General features: G+C 23.1%; 1 protein-coding gene across 4 annotated transcripts in view; it reads left to right on the top strand.

Moving 5' to 3' along the window:
* Positions 1-18,053, top strand: part of LOC129610327 (uncharacterized protein MAL13P1.304) — an 81,056-nt gene extending 63,003 nt beyond the window's left edge. Inside the window, exons 7-10 of one of the 4 annotated variants that reach the window (XM_055522867.1) lie at positions 14,437-15,231; positions 17,023-17,203; positions 17,314-17,441; positions 17,956-18,053. In XM_055522867.1, coding sequence (XP_055378842.1) covers positions 14,437-15,231; positions 17,023-17,203; positions 17,314-17,441; positions 17,956-18,051 — 1,200 coding nt within the window. In that variant the 3' untranslated portion in view covers positions 18,052-18,053. Of the gene's footprint in view, positions 1-14,436; positions 15,232-16,728; positions 17,204-17,313; positions 17,442-17,955 lie in introns of all 4 variants that reach the window. The other 3 variants (XM_055522866.1, XM_055522869.1, XM_055522868.1) reach the window with 3 other exon arrangements.
* The last annotated feature ends 2,616 nt before the right edge of the window (positions 18,054-20,669 follow it).

The raw sequence follows: 20,669 nt of genomic DNA, 5'->3' as shown, positions 1-20,669 counted from the left end.
AATTTTTTTTTTATGATTTTCCATTAAATATCAATAAATTGCAAAAATTAAAACAAAAATAAGGTATAAAAAGAAAAAAATTTCGACATGAATTAGAAATACAAAACATTTTTTTTTGTGATCTGCTAGGTAAATTATGAAACCAAGGACTAAAACCACAAGATATCTTTTTTTATTAGTATATACTAGTATAAGTTTAGTATATACTAGTAAATTTCCTAGGACGGACATATTTGTTTCAATAACAAACAAATTTAACTTGCATTTTAATTTCATTTAAATTTCATACCAATCTTTTTTCATCAATTCAAGTTAGCACGGCAATATTTAAACTTTTCAAAATTTTTTTCACTCAACTCTTATCCGTATACCTACCATATACCATATAAGCATTTTCAACGCATGTACACTATATAAGCATAATATTATCCAATTGCTCAATTACTTGAAATATCAATCTTTGATTCGCCTTATATCGATAATATCGTTAGCTTATCTCGATATCAATGATATTTTATTTGAAGATGTGGATAACATGAATTCTAACAACATTTAAAGGAACCATTTTTACTCATTAAAAGAGATTTGTACAGCAATAACTAGATTTTCAGAGTTAAATCGGTTACTATTAGACTAAATGATACTGGATTTTCTGATCGCAAATCTGCAATAACCAATATTTTTGATTCTATTTAGAAAAAGTGCTTATGCAGTATATTTAAATAGTGTTCCCAAATTCAATATCAAAAATTTTGTTTCCTTCCAAAAAAATAAAATTTAATTTTTAAATTATTTTTTCCAATTTAAATTTATGTCGGGTTTGAAAAATAAATATACCCTATCTATTTTATTTTTTTTAATATTTGACAACTTTTTTAATTAACATAGAAAAATAAATTCAAATATCATAACTGTTGTATAATAATTATGAATGCCTCTTGTATATATATATATATATATATATATATAAATATACAAATATTACAAGAAATACAATTAAAGTCTAAACCTCAAAGAAAAAACAAACAAACAATAATATTAAAAAGTGTAAAAAAATGTAACAAAAAACTGAATAGAATGTCCGAAATTACGCCCTCAACACCTTGAACATTTTTCATAAAAAAAATCCACTCAATAATGATTTAAGTTAAGAGCAGAAAGTACACACAAACAATTTTTTTGCTTCCAGTTTTTCAGGTTGTTTTTCTTTTTTTTTTGTATATTAATTATAACAAGGACTTTTACAAAAATACAACACTTGAAAATAAGATCCTTTTTTTCTCATTTTATATTTTTTAATTTTAACTTGTATATTCTTTTCAAGTTCAAGTTAAATATCCTTTTAAAGAATAATTTCTTGTAATTTACTTTAACTTTGCATTGTCATGATTTTTTCATGACAAACAAACAAAAAAAAAACAAAATCATAAGATAAGCAAAAAATTTGAAAAAAAATTTTTTTCCTTTTTGTTTTTTTTTTTTCATTTATTTTTGTGGTTATCTTTCAATTTAATTTTGTGTCCTTTTTTTCGTATATTCATATTTTTAATAATGAAAATTATGAGTTTTTGTCCTTGTCAAAAACTGTTAACACAAAAATATGGAAACAATACAACTACAATCATGTATTAGAATTTTATTCATAAATTTTGAATATTTTAGAACTTAAATATTTCTTTTTGTTCTTATTATTTTCATTATTATTGTTATAAGTTAAATAATATAACAGAAAAAAACAAGGTTTCGAATATTTTATCCTATAACTTGTTACTATCATATTTTAAGATTTGAAAATAAGAAAAATTTTTTTATGATTTCATGTAGCGTCAAAAAGTTCAGATTTAAATGTAAATCTTTGGATTAATGAATATTTTATACAAATATATAAGTATATACATTTTTCTGTTTTCTTCTTTATTTAATAATCAACTTTTATTATGATGTATAATAAAAAAGATTTATTAGAAAATTTCATATTTCATTGGTGTTCTGATATTTTGAGGAAGAAACCACCATAATATTTTGTTATGATCCAAAGTAATAATTTCATTAATTATGAAACAGTAAATAGTTTTACAAAAAAAAAATTAAATAGCTTTGTTTTTTTTAATTAAATTTTATTTTAATAAAAATATTCGTAAAATTTTTTTAAACCTAATTAAATTTAGGTCACCATAAAATATTTAATACAGACTAATTTGATCATATTTGTCTGATTACACTGAAGAAAATAAGTTTTTTTATTATTTCATTGAATGTGACTAAGAATTTGTTAATTGCGTTTTATATATCTTGCCTGATACCATTTCACATACAACTTATTCAATAAATATTTAAAATTTTTATTAATTCATTGAATTTCAAAATAAAGTGCTACATTGACTATATTAACCCGCTGTATGACAAACAGTCGCATTATTGTATAAATTTCATTTAAATTTTTATTCTTTCAAATTTTTACCAGGAATTGCTCTAAAATTATTAATTTGACTTGAAAGAATCTATTTATATTCTGACTGAAAAGTAACTTCGTCTTATCAGCAAATTTTTTAACAATAAATTTTTAAATTCATGTAAAATTTGCAACTCTTAATTTTCTGAAACTAAATATATACATAAAATCAATATAAAAATAAAATTGCATATATTACGGGGCAATATTTTAATTATGTTATACTCGTATGAAATTATCTTAAAATACTGAAAGACTAAGATGACTGAGTTTTTTCTTTTTTTTAATTTTCAAGTCAATTATAATTTTCATTAAAAGAATCAGATATTCTCATATCCAACACATAATGTATAGATGCGTTTTATTGGAAGAAATTGGCACTAAATTATTTTTAACAAAAGAATTAATTAAGCTCTCTGTAAGCGCAATTAAATCGGTCTCTTATCGAAATAAAAGATGAAATAAATTGTTTAATTCTAAATTTTTATTAATTTTTTTGTACGAGTCCCACACTTTATTGAATTTATGATTTATTATATATTACAAATATTACAAATAAAATTTTTAACTTGTAAATTTTCATTGTATTTTAAATTAAAATTTCATTTGCCCAAACCTTGTTAAATTATTAGGGAAACGAAAAAACGTGAATTCTTATATAAAATTCCCTTCTAACCAAATATAATACTGTAACCTGTGTCTACATGGAAGGTCAGAAACCTTATTTAATTAAACTTCTATTTGTAAGAAAATGAAAAACAAAAGCTGTTCATTCCGCATTTACTTGCTTTCATACTCGTAGCAGAAAACTTCCTGAAATTTTAATTTTTTTAGAAAAAAAAAAATTAACATTACAATGATTCAGCCAATTTTTTATTTTTATATTTTTCTTTTGTTTTATATTTAAATATACACGATCCTAATGAAATTCATAAAAAATATTTTTTTTTTTGAACAAATAAAAAACGAAACAAGAAAAATTTTATTAGGACTAACATTTTTTATTTACAAACAATCTTTATGTTTTTCTTGAATTAAATTATTAAAAAAGAATAAGAAGAAAAAAAGGACAATTAATTTTATTGTCTTCACGGCTTTAAAAAATTCATCATTGAAAATTCACGTCCTTTTATTATAGTAAAAACAGAAGAAAAAAATTTAAATGCTGTCACAGCATGTTACATAAATATTATTAAGGATATTTCGGCAGAAATAAAACAAATAGAAAAAAAATAGAACACAAAAATAAATTTAAGAAAAAAAAATAAGAGAAAAACTACGGTAAAAAGATATGAAATGTTAACGGTATGGTTTATTTCATATTTTACTGTTATTTCAACTGTTTCTATAATATTTTTTTTAACAGTTCTGTTTCTATTCAAAAGTTTTTTGCAGTGTATCATTAATATGGCATTCTTGTAAATTCGGTTGTGGACCTTAAAAATTCGGTGAAACTTATGATTTACTTCATGAATTTTAGGCCGAAAGTCGGCTATATTCGATTTAATAGTATAAAATTCGACAATAGGGTACCATTATTAATTCTCTTTCAACTTTAATCCTTGTCTTATTTTGTAATGCGAAATTTTACGACATTTTTAAAATTTTTGAGATGTATTCTCCTAAAGAAAGAATTTCAGGAAGCGTAGGGAACAATTTTAACTTTCATTTTACTTTAAAAATGAGATGTCACTAGATTTATCTGATTAAAATAATTCCTGTTGAATAGCTTCTTTTTTTTGTTACAGTTTTGAAATTTCGAGTCAGGCTTGAGATTTCAGACGAAAACACAAAATATTTTAAAATAAAAAACAGTTGCTTGTTGTTTATGGAAACTACCAATAAACAGAATCAAAAATTAATGATTAATATTTGAATGGTCTATTGGAAAATTTAATTTTAGCGTGAAAGTTTCATTTTCCGAAAACGACATGTAGAACCGGGTACATTGAAATAATTTACACAGTAAAAGAGAAATATTTATAAACTTTACTACATCCACCGCCATTTTATTTCTATAAATAAAACTTTAGTTTCTCTTTAATTATTCGGTCCATCTTTTATTGAAAGGATGCAATTCTGAATAAAAGGAAAAAAAAAGCAGCCCTATAGTTGATTATTTACTTTTCCTTTTTTCATAATTTTTTTTTTTGTATTTTTTATTTAGTAGCCTTATTTTGACGGATAAGGGAGAAGTATTTTTTTTGTTCTTTTGATTAAGGATTTTTGATGAAAAATAATTAACAAAAATAATAATATTAAAGGTTCAGGTCATTGTGTTCTTTTTTTATTTTATTTCATTTTTTGGTTTTTTCTTTAAAAATGAATAAAAATGAAAATATTGCTAATGAAAAATAAAAAAAGAGAGAAATTTAATGAGGCGGTAATAAATTACAAAATGAAATTAAAATTTTTTTTATGTTGTTGTCTTGTTTTTTTTTAAGATGAGATTAAAATTTAAATAAAATATTGGTAGTTTTCCTTCTTATATTAGATACGTGATTTGAGTTAATCACATAATAAATTCTTTGCAGGATGCATAATTTAAAAATTAATTGTTTTAATATTTTTTTTTCTAATAAATATATTTAGAGAAATATTTTTGTTAAAAATATTGAATTTTTGCTGCAATACAAATATTTCAATGCAATTAATTAGCGTAATTGTGTGTATTCAAGAGTATTACCTTTACACTCCTTCTTTTAATATCTCACCGGTCTACGACGTCTCTCTGCGGGTTTATTAAGAGAAAAAGGCTTACAATATTTTTTAAATATCTTCAAATGCAGTGATTTTTAAAATAATTCAGAATTTTTCTCATTTGAGCCCAATTTCATGTTAACATCCAAAGCACAAACCACACATTTGTTAGAATAGCGGAGTAAATTAAAACTCAAAAGTATAAAACTTTTTTTTTAGATTAGGAGCACCCACGTTTTATAATCTTATATAAGAATTTAGAATTAAGTTTCAGTCAATTACAAATGAGGGGCTCAGAAGAAAAGTGGCCTAAACCTCACTGAAATTTTTGCTTTTTTGTTAGAAATGTTTTTATAAATGCAAAATTTATATTTATCGACAAAATTCACACCCAAAAATTTAATTTTTTCCAGTCCAAAAGTGTCCTAACCCACACATTGTGTCAAAAATTTGGGCAGTGAGGAGTAGGCCAATTTGCTCTGAGCTCCTTATGCTCTAAAAGCTAGTACTCGAAAATTATATTCTTGTATCCCGTTTTTATCCCAAATCTTTGAAATAAAGAACAAAAAAGACAAAACGAACGCTTTCCTATAAAATTCTTTTTCTGATATACAATATTTACGAATCGGTGAAGGTAATTAGTTTCTTAAAATATTTCTAAATCTTTATTACTTATTTTCAGTTTTCATATAAATTTTATTGCTCTTTTCACACCATTTATTAAAAAAAAGATAACGTGAATCTTAATTATGATTTAGACCTAATATATTAAATTTCATATACGAGTAATTTAGATTTATTCGAATAAAATTTAATTAAAAATTATTCATTATTTATTGAAGTGTAAATTTTTAATAATAAAATTAAATTTGAAAACTTAAAACTAATTATCTATATGATTTTATAATAATCTAATACTAATAATTAGCGAATTTTTCGCAATTTTTTATGAAATTATAATTAAAATGGCTAATTAAATTAAAAAATTCTTATTCGATCTTGCTACTCGCAGTCTCCTATTTATATACATATGTGTAAAAATCAATGCATGTTGTATGTGTAATCAACAGAGATATCGAAATTGTTGATTCAAATTATTAATCCAAAATAAGAAGGCAAAATTCAAACAAATCATTAAACAAAATAAAACAAATTGCATAAATTCGATTTGAAATTGTATCCAAAATACAATAGATTTGAAGACATATGTTTTACAACAAATTCAAATTAAAAATTCCAATGAAAATTTTATAATTTTTAAACTTTATCATAAAAGTTATTCAAAAAATTTCATAACACTGGTAATTATTCGCCTCAGAACTATTTCATGTTCTTTACAATGATTTAATTCTAACTACATTACACTATGTAAATGTAAATTAAGTACAATAATTTAAAAACCATATGAAAATGGCACAATTTAAGTTAATATTAAGTGTAACAAGTGTGCTAAATGTGTTGACCAAGATAAGTTTTATTAGAAAATTCCGATATTATTGTGTTTTTGCAAAACCCTATCACAATCTGAAAAGAATAAGTTCTGTTCTGAATTAAAATAAAAATTCTAACTGACGTATTCCTCTAATATCACCTATAAAAATAAGCCAGCTATAATTTGAAAATTACTTAAGAGTAAATTTGCTGAAAACGAAAAATACTGGAATTCTCTTACAATGCACTTGTTTGTCTACCATTAAAATATATCCGTTTTACACCTACTCATATATTATATATGTTCCCAAGAATCACACTTTTGCCATTGCAAACATATGTACACAATACAAATTGAATATATTTCATTGAATTTGTGTATCAGCAACACAATATTAACTTTCCAGGAAAATTAAATGCCATTTTCCTTTATTTAATTTTTACATAATATACACTTTTCTCTTTTCACAATGAAATACGCCAAACCAAACAACCAATCAAGTGGTACATATATATAGCTATATGTAAAAATTTATTTTAATCATCATTATAACCAAGAGTCCAAGGACATCATATATAAGAATGATTTATTACATATTGGATTCTCAGGTTCTATTTTTTGTTGTTTTCCATTGTTACTCTCAACCATGACAAAACAATAGCGGAAAAGCATCACAAAAAAAAGAAAAACAGAAGCAAAAAATGTTTACAACCTGGCAATAAAATTTTTTTTTTTTGTTTTTAGTTTATAAGCGCACAATCATCACCATCGTCATCAATTTTTTTTTCATTTTATCAATTTCTGGTTTTTTATGTGATGCAATCATATTTTAACTTTTCATCTATATTCATAATGAATAATGAAAGAAAGGAATTTTTTTTTTTTGTTTTATTAAAAAGTTTTTCTTTAAACAAATATTATTTTTTGAATAAATATAAAGTGAACAGTATACGTCAAAAATAATTTGACTATATGATAATGATTGATTTTGGGACATTTTTTAATATTAAAGGTTTTAATTTCCCATTTTTTTTTTCTTACACTTTAATGGTATGAAAATTATGAACAAGAGTGGCATTGAATTTTTGAATTGAATTTTGATATTTTTTCTCAAAATTTTTTTAGTCCAACAACTCGACTTTTAATTATTCTGTAATAAATCAAAAAAAAAATATCCAATTAAAATCAAATAATTTTTTTAATTTCATTTAACAAGTGTTCAACAAAGAATTTTGTTCATAATCATTGTTATTACACGAAATTATACACAAGTTGCCGTACGCATGTGAATGAGTATGGAATCAGAAATTATTATAGAAAATGTTCAATAGTTGACAGAAAATTTATTTAAAAAATCGTAATCTAATTCTGACATGCGAATAGAATTTAAATTCTTAACCTTGAAACATTCTATATTAAAATAGTTATGTCAAAACCTAAGAAAAACCGCAAATTGTCATGGTATACAGTGCCATGACATAATTGTCATGCTGTACAAAAAGTCGTTGGCCACATGTTGTTTCGTTATTTAATAATAAAACTTAAGCATTTTAACTAAGCGTTCCTCCATTTCAATAAAGTTGGGTCAAACCAATGGTTTGTATTGTAGCACTTTTCCCTTCAACAAGTGAAAATTCTGCTTTTAAATACAGTCTATGTATACCTACCACTCTTAAAATTATTTTCATTCATCTACAAAACTATTTCTAGGATTGCATATATTTAGGATGACGCATATATGCAGTCTTTGAAATAAAGCAAAAATTAATATAAAAAGGGGTTAACATAATGCTCGATTTTAAGGGTTAATTGTATGAGTTAAGAAAAATAATTATATTTTTAATTTCACTGAATTTACATTTAGCTTTTTGCGTTTACAGAAATTTGAAAAAGCTCCCGGTTTCGGAAATATAAGGTGTCAAAAATTCAAATTTTACAAATTTCAAGAGGCGATAACTTGAGAGGGGGTAGAGATGGAAAAAAATTTTCTTCTAACGAAATGAACTATTTGTTAATGTCTAAAAGCTCCTAAAATTTTAAGCTTCTACAGGCTGGTTAATTAGTTTACAGAACTTTATTTAAGCTACTCCTTAAATCCTCTCTTCGCTCTAGTAATCAATATTATTATATCTACTCGTAGATTATGACATTAAAATCATATTGCGCACAAAATTTTTTTTAGGTCCTTCAAATTAGATTTGCATACTTAATTAAGGAATCTGAAGTGTCAAGTAATTAATAAGTGAGTAAAAATTTTTGCATTAAAATTTAAATTCATTAAGCGAGTTGTTAAGATTTTTTTTTTTTTTTGCAATATCCGTTTTAATTTAACTAAAAGAACCTTTAACAACTCTTATAGTACCGTAAAATGCATCTAGAGTTTGACAACAATGACAAAAATAAAATATAACAAAATACTCGTATCATCCTGAAAATAAAAGACAAAGCAGAAAAATGAATTTCCTTTTTTCTTTTCTTTTTCGTAATAAAAATTATAATGAAAAACAATACAAAATTGACAAAAACAAAACAAAAAAAAATGAAAAAAAAAGAACAATTTTTTATTTGCATAAAAAAGTCATTGAATTTTTATGATAGTTGGTAGAGAAAAAAAATGAGAACAAACGTTTTCCTGTCCAGGAATTTCGGCGACTTGCAATATCAAAATTATCTTTGCTTTTTATTTTTTGTAATTTTATTTTTTTTTTTTACATTATTGTTCAAGATTTATTTTATAAATGAACTTTTAAAGTTACAAAATTTTATGAGGGTGAAGATAATAATAACCTTAATAAAAGGACGAATGAATGAATGAAATTAAAAGAAAAAAAAATATTTTTCAGTAATTTTTAATGAATTAAATTAAAAATTGCAAGATTTCTCTTTTTTTGCTTTATTTTGTTAACAAAAATATTTATTTAAATCGTATTTTTATTGAGAGTAATTTAAGAATGATGTAAAAATTAAATTTTAGGAAATATCTTGTTCCGAAATGTGTAAGTTATAACATCATGTGGGTTTGAAGTGTTCACACACATGAAAACCATATACGCGTAAAACATGAGATTAAAAAATTAATTCCCATATTTAGAAATTGGTTGAATCTTGAAACTCAATGGTTACTGAGACTTACATTTTTCAGCTAAAATTTCTGTTTAAGAAACATTTGCAAGTTTACCAATAGTTCGTGAATTTAGTTGCATATATGTTTTTTTCACAAGGTATTGAATCCAATCAATGCAATCTTCCAAAAATAATGTTTAATTTTAATGACAACTGTTTGGCTAAATAAAATTTATTTATACTATTGCTAGATAGACCAAACTAAATCATTACCTGTCTACGTTCTTCTTGTAAATTAAAAGTTTTCTATATGGTATTCTTAGGGCTTTAAAACGGAAGAGGAAATTATAAAAATTGTTCAGAGGAAAGATATATTTACGAGTATGCATGAAAGATATATTTATGTATGAATGTAATGCTAAGTAGTGTAAATGTTTTATAAAACAGACGTACAACCGGATAGAACGAAGCACATTTTTTTCCAATTTTGCTAAAAATAAATTACCGTATTAAATTATATAGTATAGATAGACTTTCTTTTTAATAACTTTTACTGACCTAAACTTCACAATAATTAAACCATGTTAATTTTTATTAACTGTAAATTTTCATAGTTTTTTAATCTGATTACGTATGATTTCACAATTCTATTGTGTTTTTTTTTTTTGTATTTTTACTCGTATTATGTAAGTTAATTTTACTTATGCATAGGTAAATAATGTAGAAATCCTTTATATTATTTTCCATTTAAAAATTTAATATAATACAAAAATAATATTAAAATTGAAATATTTATTTTTCAAAAGTTTAATTGAAATAATTGTTAAATCAACATAAAATTAAAATAAAAGGTTTCACATGAATTTGTTTTAAATAAAATATTTTATAATTAATTCCAAAGTGAGAAAAAAATATACTGACAAACATAAAAAAATTTTTTAAAAAAATTAAAATAAAAGCCAGTGTTTATTTTGAATAATTGTTTCCTTTGTATCACCTACATTAATTTTAATTTATCCAGAATTCGATGTAGATATTATGTCATTTGTTTAAAATTATGTAAAAATAAAATCAATAAACAATTTTATTATATTAATTTTTATGTGTTTACAGCCGAACCCGATTTCACATTCAAATAATTTCCTTCCTCCCTTACATACAATTGCATATCTTCAGGAATTACAATAAAAATCTGCTAATGATATATTATTTTTTAAAGTTAAACTACTGCCCGCCCTGGTTAGTATAAATCCTCCACATTAGAAAAATTTCAAGAAATCAATTAATCGGACCAACTTGAGTATAATTCGCGTGTTTTTTCTCAATTAAAATTTTTTTTAATTTAAATTTAACTCAGTACCCTTTTAAAAGACAATGAGAAAGATCTGTATCGATTAAATTTCCATTAACGTTCAGAAACATATATTCTTAATAAAATTTATCCTTTAAAAAACATCCCGTTTTTTGCAATTTTTTTTTTGCGAATATCAAAACAAGACTTCAAAATTTATTTATATATAATCTTTTAGGAATTTTTAAATGGAAATAATACTTAAAATATAGAAGGACGGTAATAATCTCTTTTCTTCGTATAATCTGTGTACATTTTTTTAAAAATCATAAAAGAATAAAGTTGGATCAAACCCATGGTTTGTAATATATAGAACTTTTCCCTTTAACAACTGAAAATATTTCAGTTAAAAATAATCTACTAAAATTAATTTCATTCATATACCGAAATATTTTAAATGTTTCATATACATTTAGGGTGAAGGAAAAACAAGAAACAGAAAAAGGCATTAATTTCATAGCATTTACCGTTAGCATTCTGCATATTTTTGGAAAAGTTTTCAGTTACAGAGATATGAGATGCCAGAAACTCAAATTTTACAAATTTTCGACAGCGAATACCTTAGAGGTATATAAGGGCCATTATACTAACCAGAGTATTGCTTAAACTATACAAGCTTAGTAGGCAGCTACGTTATTACTCAAAATATAATTCTATTGCAAAATGCTATAATATCTCACTCCTTTTTCAATTTATAAATTTTACCCTGATAAAAATATAAAAACTTCATTTTAATTAACCAAAAATATATAATAATGATAAAATTAAACAATTTTCTAAAACCTTTGTACTAAATTAAACAAATTTAAAATAAATTGAAATTTATTATAGGTTTATTCAATTATACTTTAAATGTTCCCAATTCTGCACTAAACTTTAAAAATATTCAATTTACATAAAATCACAAAAAAAAAAATACAAATTTAATTTTTCCTTTTAAATTATACTTGCTTTAATATCGATTCATTTTTCAAATATGAATTCATATATGTATAAACCCATATTTAACCTATAATATTAGGTGTATAGAAAAAAAAAATGAATGTTAAATAAATAAAATATAAAAAAAAAAACTAAATATAATTTGTATAATAAAATTTAATTTAATATTTAATTTAATAAAAGGTTATAACATTAGCGACCTATTTAAAGTATTTTATTATAAATTTCTTGATATTGACATAGTATACATAGATAAAACGGTAGAAATAAATTAGTTATAATTTAAAATGAATTATATATAATTTATATATATGTACACTTATGTAAATTTGTTAAATTTATTATATTTATAAACAGTAGAACACAATTTGTTAAAATACCCTTGAATTGAATTTTATGATAATTTCTATTCCAATCGAGTTATCTATCGGAAAATTTTTTAATAATATAGCATACTAATACTGTCAGAAGAATCTTTTGTATTGTCTCTTTGGCATGAATGTCCAACACTAAGCAAAATTAATGATCCATCGGCAACACATAATGTCCATCCGGAACACAATATATTCCACTATAGAACCTTCCGATATCTTTAATAATATTTTGGTATATAACAAGCCCTAACAATTTGACGATCTAAATACGTATCTGAAGATACAACACATAATCCTTCGGCTATATATATTCGTGGATATCGTGTCTGAACAGGAATTCATTGCATAGATTTTTATTACTCAGCGTAAATACCGAGTTTTGTATTACAAATGTCATATAGTATTAAGACATTTGGAGCTGAAACTCACAATTTCAACATGCAGAACAATGATAGTTTTGAAGTTCTAGGTCATTATTATTATTTTTAAAGTAACCATAAATTTATAAATTTTTCTAAACACAATCATTATTATTTTCTGAATCAAAATGTAAATTTTATAGAATCTTATTATTGAATTTTGTTTAAAGCGAGAAAAGCAAATTCAACTTAAATAATTTCTATACTGTTTCAAATAGATAATTTATTTTTTAACATGTACACAAATCGCAATCATTGAAACAAATCGAATTTCCTAAATTCTTTTTCATAATTTAAATAAAATTGGGGAATAAATAGAAAAAAAAAAGTTTGATTTTTTAAAGCATTTACTTTTGTCCTTTATCTAGAGTTTCTTCCCACTTTAAACTTTTGTTTTTTTTTTTTTTCATCATTTTTATTAGTACAATATTATGGCGTGTAACATGCAAAAATGCAATTCCCTTGCAATTGAAATGATATTAGGGAAAATCAAAAAAGAAAAGTTAAAATAAATAACGAACAAAATTATATGTGATTACAGAATGAAAACAAAAAATATTTTATTAAGATAAATAGCATAATAATTTGCAATATTAAAGTATAAAAAAGAATTGATTTTCTTCAAGAAATATAGTGAGTTATTCGACATTTTCAAATTTATTTAAAATATTCAGAATTTAAATTTTGTCATTAAAACCAAGCTAGATATACAAAAGCATCAATCACTTATTTAATATTACCGATCTACGTACGTATATTAAGATTGCAGTGAAATTTATAAATACTAAAATATTGGATTCGCCTAAATGTAAACTTACATTTGAATCTGTAGTCTACTTTCTTCAGTATATTTGAAATTTTATTGCAGAAAAAATTTTAGTGCATCCCATTCTTTATATCAATTTAAAATATACATAGATCGTATATATTTAATTAATAATTCATTAGAGTATTATATCATTGCCTTATTATGTACTCAATGTACATAATATGCACATAAATATATTTTAAACTTTAAACTGTAACTTACTAATTAAAACAAACCGTATACCGATAAAAAAATTGCCACTGCAAAAGTGACATTTCGTAAATTTCGTTTAAAAAAAAACAAATTTCGCGGCGAGGCTTGGAATATATAAGAACTGTAAGTTGCATAGATCATCTAATTCAATCATGAATACAAACAACCACTATTTTTAATTATAAATACATAATAAATTTTTGTACTATGGCAACTGTATACTGTTGCTTAAATTGGAATATCTCGAAAAAGTTTTAAATTAATTTGGATTAACGAAATGTCACGTATTGTGTTGCAGCGATAATTTTTTAGATATAAAGTATATTTATATATTTATATTCATATATGGATGTACATAAAACATTGCATATTGTACAAGCATATTTATATTTATTATTTGTGTTTATTTTTTAATTTCATATTTGTACATACAAATCCATATGTACATAATTCACATAATTTATACTTATACAAATAAAAGCATAATTTTAAATTTTTTCACATAAATTCGTTTAATATTTAAGTGTTTTCTTTATCATACTTTCGTATTATACATTTAAGTATTCCTTATTCTTTTTATCATTAAAAAATTTCGTTTTTTCTTTTGTTTTTTTTTTTTTAATAAAAAAAATATTTATTATAACACTTGTACAAAACAAAAAAAAAACAATTAAAAACTTAGGGTTCTCCCTATTTGAATAATACACCCGATACAAATCATTTACCGCATCAGCCATCACAAAATCGTTATTTATCTCCCCAACCTCAATCCCAACAACAAAAACCGTCATATCAATCACAACCACAACAACAACAGCCAGCATATCTTAGCCAACAAAATCCACCACAACAATCTCAACAATATCCCGGTCAACAATATTTCCCAAAACAACAACAACAACAACATCAACCACCATCTTCAAACCCTTCAGCTCATCAATCCCATCCACAACAAAATTCTTATCCCACCCATAATCCTCAACAAGAACAACACCAACAACAACCTAATCCAATGAATCAATCGGGTCCAACTGTTGGATTTGCTGGAGGTATTCCAGTTAAATCAATACCTGGTTTATCTCCAAATGAACCCGCCCAACAGCAATACCAACAAAATTATAATCCGCAATCTCCTTCACAACAACAAGCTCAACCAATTTATCAAGCTCAACATCAAAGATATCAGCAACCAGAACAAAATTCGGCACCATCCTATTACCAACAACCAAATCAATCCTATCCACAACAACAATATCAAAATCAAGTCCCACAACAATATTCACAGAATCCACCAAATTCCTATGGGGGCTGGTCACATGTATCAGCTCCAAAATATAATCGTCAACCAGAGCAACAACAGCAACAACAACCTGTATATGCTCCTAGCCATCAGCAATATAACCAACCACAACAACAACAACAACAATACCCACCAAATTATTCTTCGGCTCCTGTTTCCCAATTTGGACAGAGTCAGGTATCGAAGCTATAGCAAGAAAAACAAAAAAAAAAAACAATTGAGCTGCTGATTTTCAAAAATAAACAAAAAGCTTAAAATCTTGCAAGTAGTCTATAGTTTAGATAATGCTGATCAAATTGGAGCCACGAGATTTTCGCTTATTTTAGCATATTGTTACAATGCTTTTTATAAGTGTATTGGTTTTTTGTATATTCATTCCATCCGTGTGTATTCATTTTAAAAATACTTTTATTAACTTGTTTTTTTTCTTTATGAAATTGTTCATGAATGTACATTAATGTTAAAAACTGTAATGCTTTCCGCATATCAAAATCGGAACAGTACGTTTTTTACATCATTGACAGTTGCCACAAAAATGTAAATGTAAATAATATTCGTGACTTCAAAATCGCAGTAAAACTGTATTACTGCACAATTCGTCAACTCCAATCAATAAAATTACAGCGGAATTGTGTATAAATACGGTGTTATTGCACTTTTGAAATCAGGGTGTGTTTTGCTTGTGTTGAAATTTTATTTAAATAATATATATATATATGTACCGTAGTTAAGTAAATAACAAACTAATTATAAAGTATATTAAAATGATTAACTATTAACAATGATTATTAATTATATAGTATAATAAAATAAGTAGATTTTTATATTATATGAGTTATTTTATAGTAGATATATAGTTAATAAATAATATTTCTGTGACTAATATTGTAGTAAATTAATGAAAAGTATACGATAAATAAGTATACAGATTATGTTGAACTTTCTGAGATTAATTTAATTTTGGATATTAAAACACAAAATTTTGTAATTTCCACATGCAAAAGAACTTATTGTTTAAAAAACTTAAAGTAATATTACACGTTGGTTTACAGCAGTCTGATGTTTTCAATCTTATTTTTTTCTTTCAAAATTTACACAGCGTTATTGACGCTGACTAACTTGACAAATTGTTCTTAATCTCAAATTTAATTTTAAACCTTTAACTTTGTTTTCTTAAACATCTACCAGAACTCCTCCACGAAAAAGTTCCGAAGGTTTTTTGAAAAATTAGCTTCAAATAAAAAACACTTAAAATGAAATTTGTTGTTTAACCATTGTTTAAACAATTTGGTGCAACTTTGGAGCTATTCTTCGAATTTCATTAAAATTCACTTAGTATAATATATATTCTTAATTTAGCAAATGAAAAATAATTTTTTTTAATAACAATATTTAACAATAATTTTCTAATGATTTTTGTTTATTTCAAATTTTTCACACTATTATCATCCCAAATTGTGACTGATAATTAACTAAAAAAAAAAACAAATAAAATAAAAAAAATGTTATGTGTTCTTGACCTTCATATCAATCTGGCAACTATTTTACTCAACACAACATACTATATATACGCAACGTTCATACTTTCTCTAATATTCACCGACTATATCATTCTTACGGAATTTCACTTTCAATTAAAAAAATAAAAATAACAAATAACTGAAAAAAATAAAGACTTCATCAATGCCTAACGCTAACGAACAACAATTATCATCTGCTATGTCTGGCTATGGTCATGATCAACAAAATGTGAATTCTCATCAACAAGCTGGAAAAGATATTTATCAAAATCAATTACAGGGACAACAGTATCCATCACAACAACAACAACAATATCATAATCAACCGTCTCATTATCAAACACAAAATCAAAATCATGTTGATCAAAATAATGCTCATCCGCAATATCAACAACAACATCAACCTGATTCACAATCTTATATACCTCAACAATATTACAATTCACAGGGTGGTCAACAAGGTGGTGCCGGCCAAGGTGGTCAACCACAATACCAACAACAACAACAATTACAAAATCATGATCAACAGCAACCACATCCTGGTATGGTAACATTACGTAAAGATCCACCATATACCCAAAAACCAGCTCCAACTGTTGTATCCCAACCAGCAGCCAAAAGTCTACGAGGTATTGTATTTTATTATGTTATATTTTTATTAAAAATAATTTTTATATAAATATTATCATTTTTTTAAATAAAACAATTTTTTAAAAATAAATTAAAATGTTTTTCTAAGGCGGCTCCCTTATGCGTGGCGATCTGAAATGGCCACCACAAGATTGTAGAGAACGCATGGCAGCTGAAGCAGAGTTGCAAAGGCAATTGGAACTTGGACCAGCAAATCGTCCAATTAGAATGGCAAAGGTAAAACGAATTTTCATTAATTAATATTGGAAAATAGAAAACTAATGCAAAAAATGCTTATCGATTCCAAAATTTTATAATTTTTAATGTCATCTTTATGACTTTTTAGACGTTTAAATTAAAACTGTTGTTCACATTTGTCAAAGCTTTTTAATATGACAAAATTTAAATTTAAATTATTGTTTTATTTGTTTTATTTGATTTGATAAAACAAGACGTCAAAACGTTGTTCGGGAATCAGTGCCTCAATTGTGAAGCGAGACTTAGATGCCCGAACAATCAAATAAAGTTGAATCGGTTTGACATTTACAAATGTAACCAATCAACTGTAACCAATCATAACAATCATAAATCATGTAATTCATAAACTTTTGAAAATAATTACATGAAAAAACCTAAATAATAAAAAATTATAAAATATTTTTAATTTTTTATAAAAAAGGATTAAAATTTTAAAATTTCTTACCTTAAATTGTTTATAAAAAAATTTGATCTTCTTTTTTTGTCTTTTTAGGATTATTCTGGATTCTTTGCCAAACATGCACTATCTCATTATTATCCAGGATATAAAATACCGCCAGGAACTCAACATATCTATGTAGAATTTTGAAAGTTTAAAAAAAGGAATTAGATTTTATCATTATTAATTATTTTATTTTTTAAATTTATTTTTTTAATTTTTATGTTAAATTTATTAATTATGTGAAAAAATATGTTTTAAATTTTAGAAAACTCTTTTACTATATTATATAGTTACATACTAAATTTTTATATTTTATAGATATTTTATTTTTTTTTTCTTTATTGTTTTTAAAATTTATATTAACGAATTTAAATGAAAATACTTGATATATATATTTATTTACATACATACAATATTAACGATTATTAACTATTTAAATATTTATTTTATTAACGATTAAAATGAAACAAAAAAAAATATGAATAAATAAAATAAATAAATAAAATGAATTTAAAAATAAAAAAAAAAAATAAAAACGCTTGAATGTTTTTTTCTTCTCTTTATTTATTTTAATTAATCAATGCTTTATTATATAACAAATTTTGTTTGATAAACGGGTTTGTCTTTTATAAATAAATTCTTCATCCATATATTAAAAATATTGTTATTTATTAAATTATACAATATATTATATTTATATATAACATATTCTTATATCTCCATAAATTTCATATTTTTAGAATCTGTTTTGTGACATTGTTATATATACTTTTAATATACATATAGTAAAATTTTAAAACTATTATATTTAATTAATTATTTTTATTTTAAATAATAAATACATACATATTCGAAATAATAAATTATTATTTAAAAACAAAAAACAAATTAATATTTAGTTTAAAGTAAACGACACAAAAAAAAAATTTATTTGCCCAAAAAAAAAAAAACAAAACAATTAAAGAAATTTTAAAAATAAAGCGCGCTACTTAATTACCAAAAACTAATATGAGAAAATTATAGAAATAAATTAAATAATGTTTGAGTTGGAATTTAATAATAAATAAAAAGGAGAAAAAATATTATTGAAAACATTTAATTCTGGTAAATAAAAAAATGATAAGTGGGACTGAAGAAAAACTGGGAGATTATTAAGAAAGGAATTACAATAACGGATGGTATCTACTACGGATTAAAAAAAAAAGTATTACCAGATTAAATAAAAATTGGTTAAAATTTTTTGTTTTAAGCTGAAAATAATTTTTTAGAATAAAAATTTGTTAATTTGCTCAAAATTTTTTCTTTCACTTGATAGCTTGAAAATTTTTTCAAAAATTGCAAATCAAGTTAAAAATTTTAAAAATATCTCCTAATATTTAAAAAAAATAAAAATTTAAAGAAATAAATAAGAAATATTCTGAAAAGTAGTAGTAATGTTTTGGGTGTGTTTTTTTTTTAACTGTTTTCTTTTTACGCAAATTTTATATAAATTAAAAAATAATTATATTATACTTTATTGCTTTAAAATAATGATTTTTCATTTATTTTTATATAGCTCGTATATGCTTCGAATTTTTTATTTTGAAATACAAATAAACACATATATATATATATTCTAACACGAAAACATTTGTTTTTTTTCAACTTAATATACAAATTACTATTATATAAATAATAATATACGTAAATATTAATAAATTATATTAAAATAAAAAAAAATGGTTGTTTTCTGTATAGCTTCTATATATCTGTAATATAATAATTAATATTTATATACATACTTGTATACGTATAAATATATTATATATACAAAATAATAATCGAATTTAATATATAGGAAATATATAGGAAAATTATTTATTTTGAATATTTTTCTTTTTATTCTGAAATAATAATTTTCTTTTATATAAAAACAAAACACGAGGGACAAGGATTATTTAGAAAATTTAAAATATACAAATACATATACTTACATATAAAGTAAATAATATAAAATTGTTATCATAAATTGTATATACATATATATATATAGCCGTTAATTATAAATTTTATATATGTATATATACGTAGTCAAATTTATTAAGAAAAAAATAATGTTGAATATAATTAAAACGAGAAGAGTTTATATTATTTAAAAAAAAATGAGATAAAATAAAAAAGTCTATATTATATAAATTAAAAAAGATTATAGAATAAAAAACTAAAAACAAGTTTCTAACTTTACTTCAATTAACTTAAAATAATTCTATTTGTAGATATGCATAATAATAATTAAAAATGTAATCATATTCAATGTAATTAATTACAATTTATAATAATTATTATTATTTTTAAACAGGAAAACTGGCCGTTTATATAACGATTATTTAATTTAATTTCATATTAAATTTATAATTTGTTTTTTCTTTATTTTATTTTAAATAATTTTTTTTTTTAATGGTAATTACCATTTTATTTGAGGATGCTGGAAATAGTTTAAAATAAATTAAAGAAAAAACAAATTGTAAATTTAATAAGAATAAAGTAATCAGAAATAAACAAAAAAAAATACCAAATAATAATTATTATTTTTATTAATATGATTACATTTATTTTATAATTTCTATATATATATTTTTTTTAATACAACAATCAAAAATTGATCTGACATTAGTTAAATTAATTATAACGAAAATTACAAATAAAAATATTAAAAAAAAAAAACATGATTTTCAACTAAAAAACCAAATATCGAATGAAATTTAAAAAAAAAAATTAAATTATAT

Source organism: Condylostylus longicornis, unplaced genomic scaffold (assembly GCF_029603195.1).
Source record: "Condylostylus longicornis isolate FDR11 unplaced genomic scaffold, ASM2960319v2 ptg000044l, whole genome shotgun sequence".
Taxonomy (NCBI): domain Eukaryota; kingdom Metazoa; phylum Arthropoda; class Insecta; order Diptera; family Dolichopodidae; genus Condylostylus; species Condylostylus longicornis.
The sequence above is the reverse complement of the archived record's forward strand: the minus strand, read 5'-3'. Positions and strand labels throughout refer to the sequence as shown.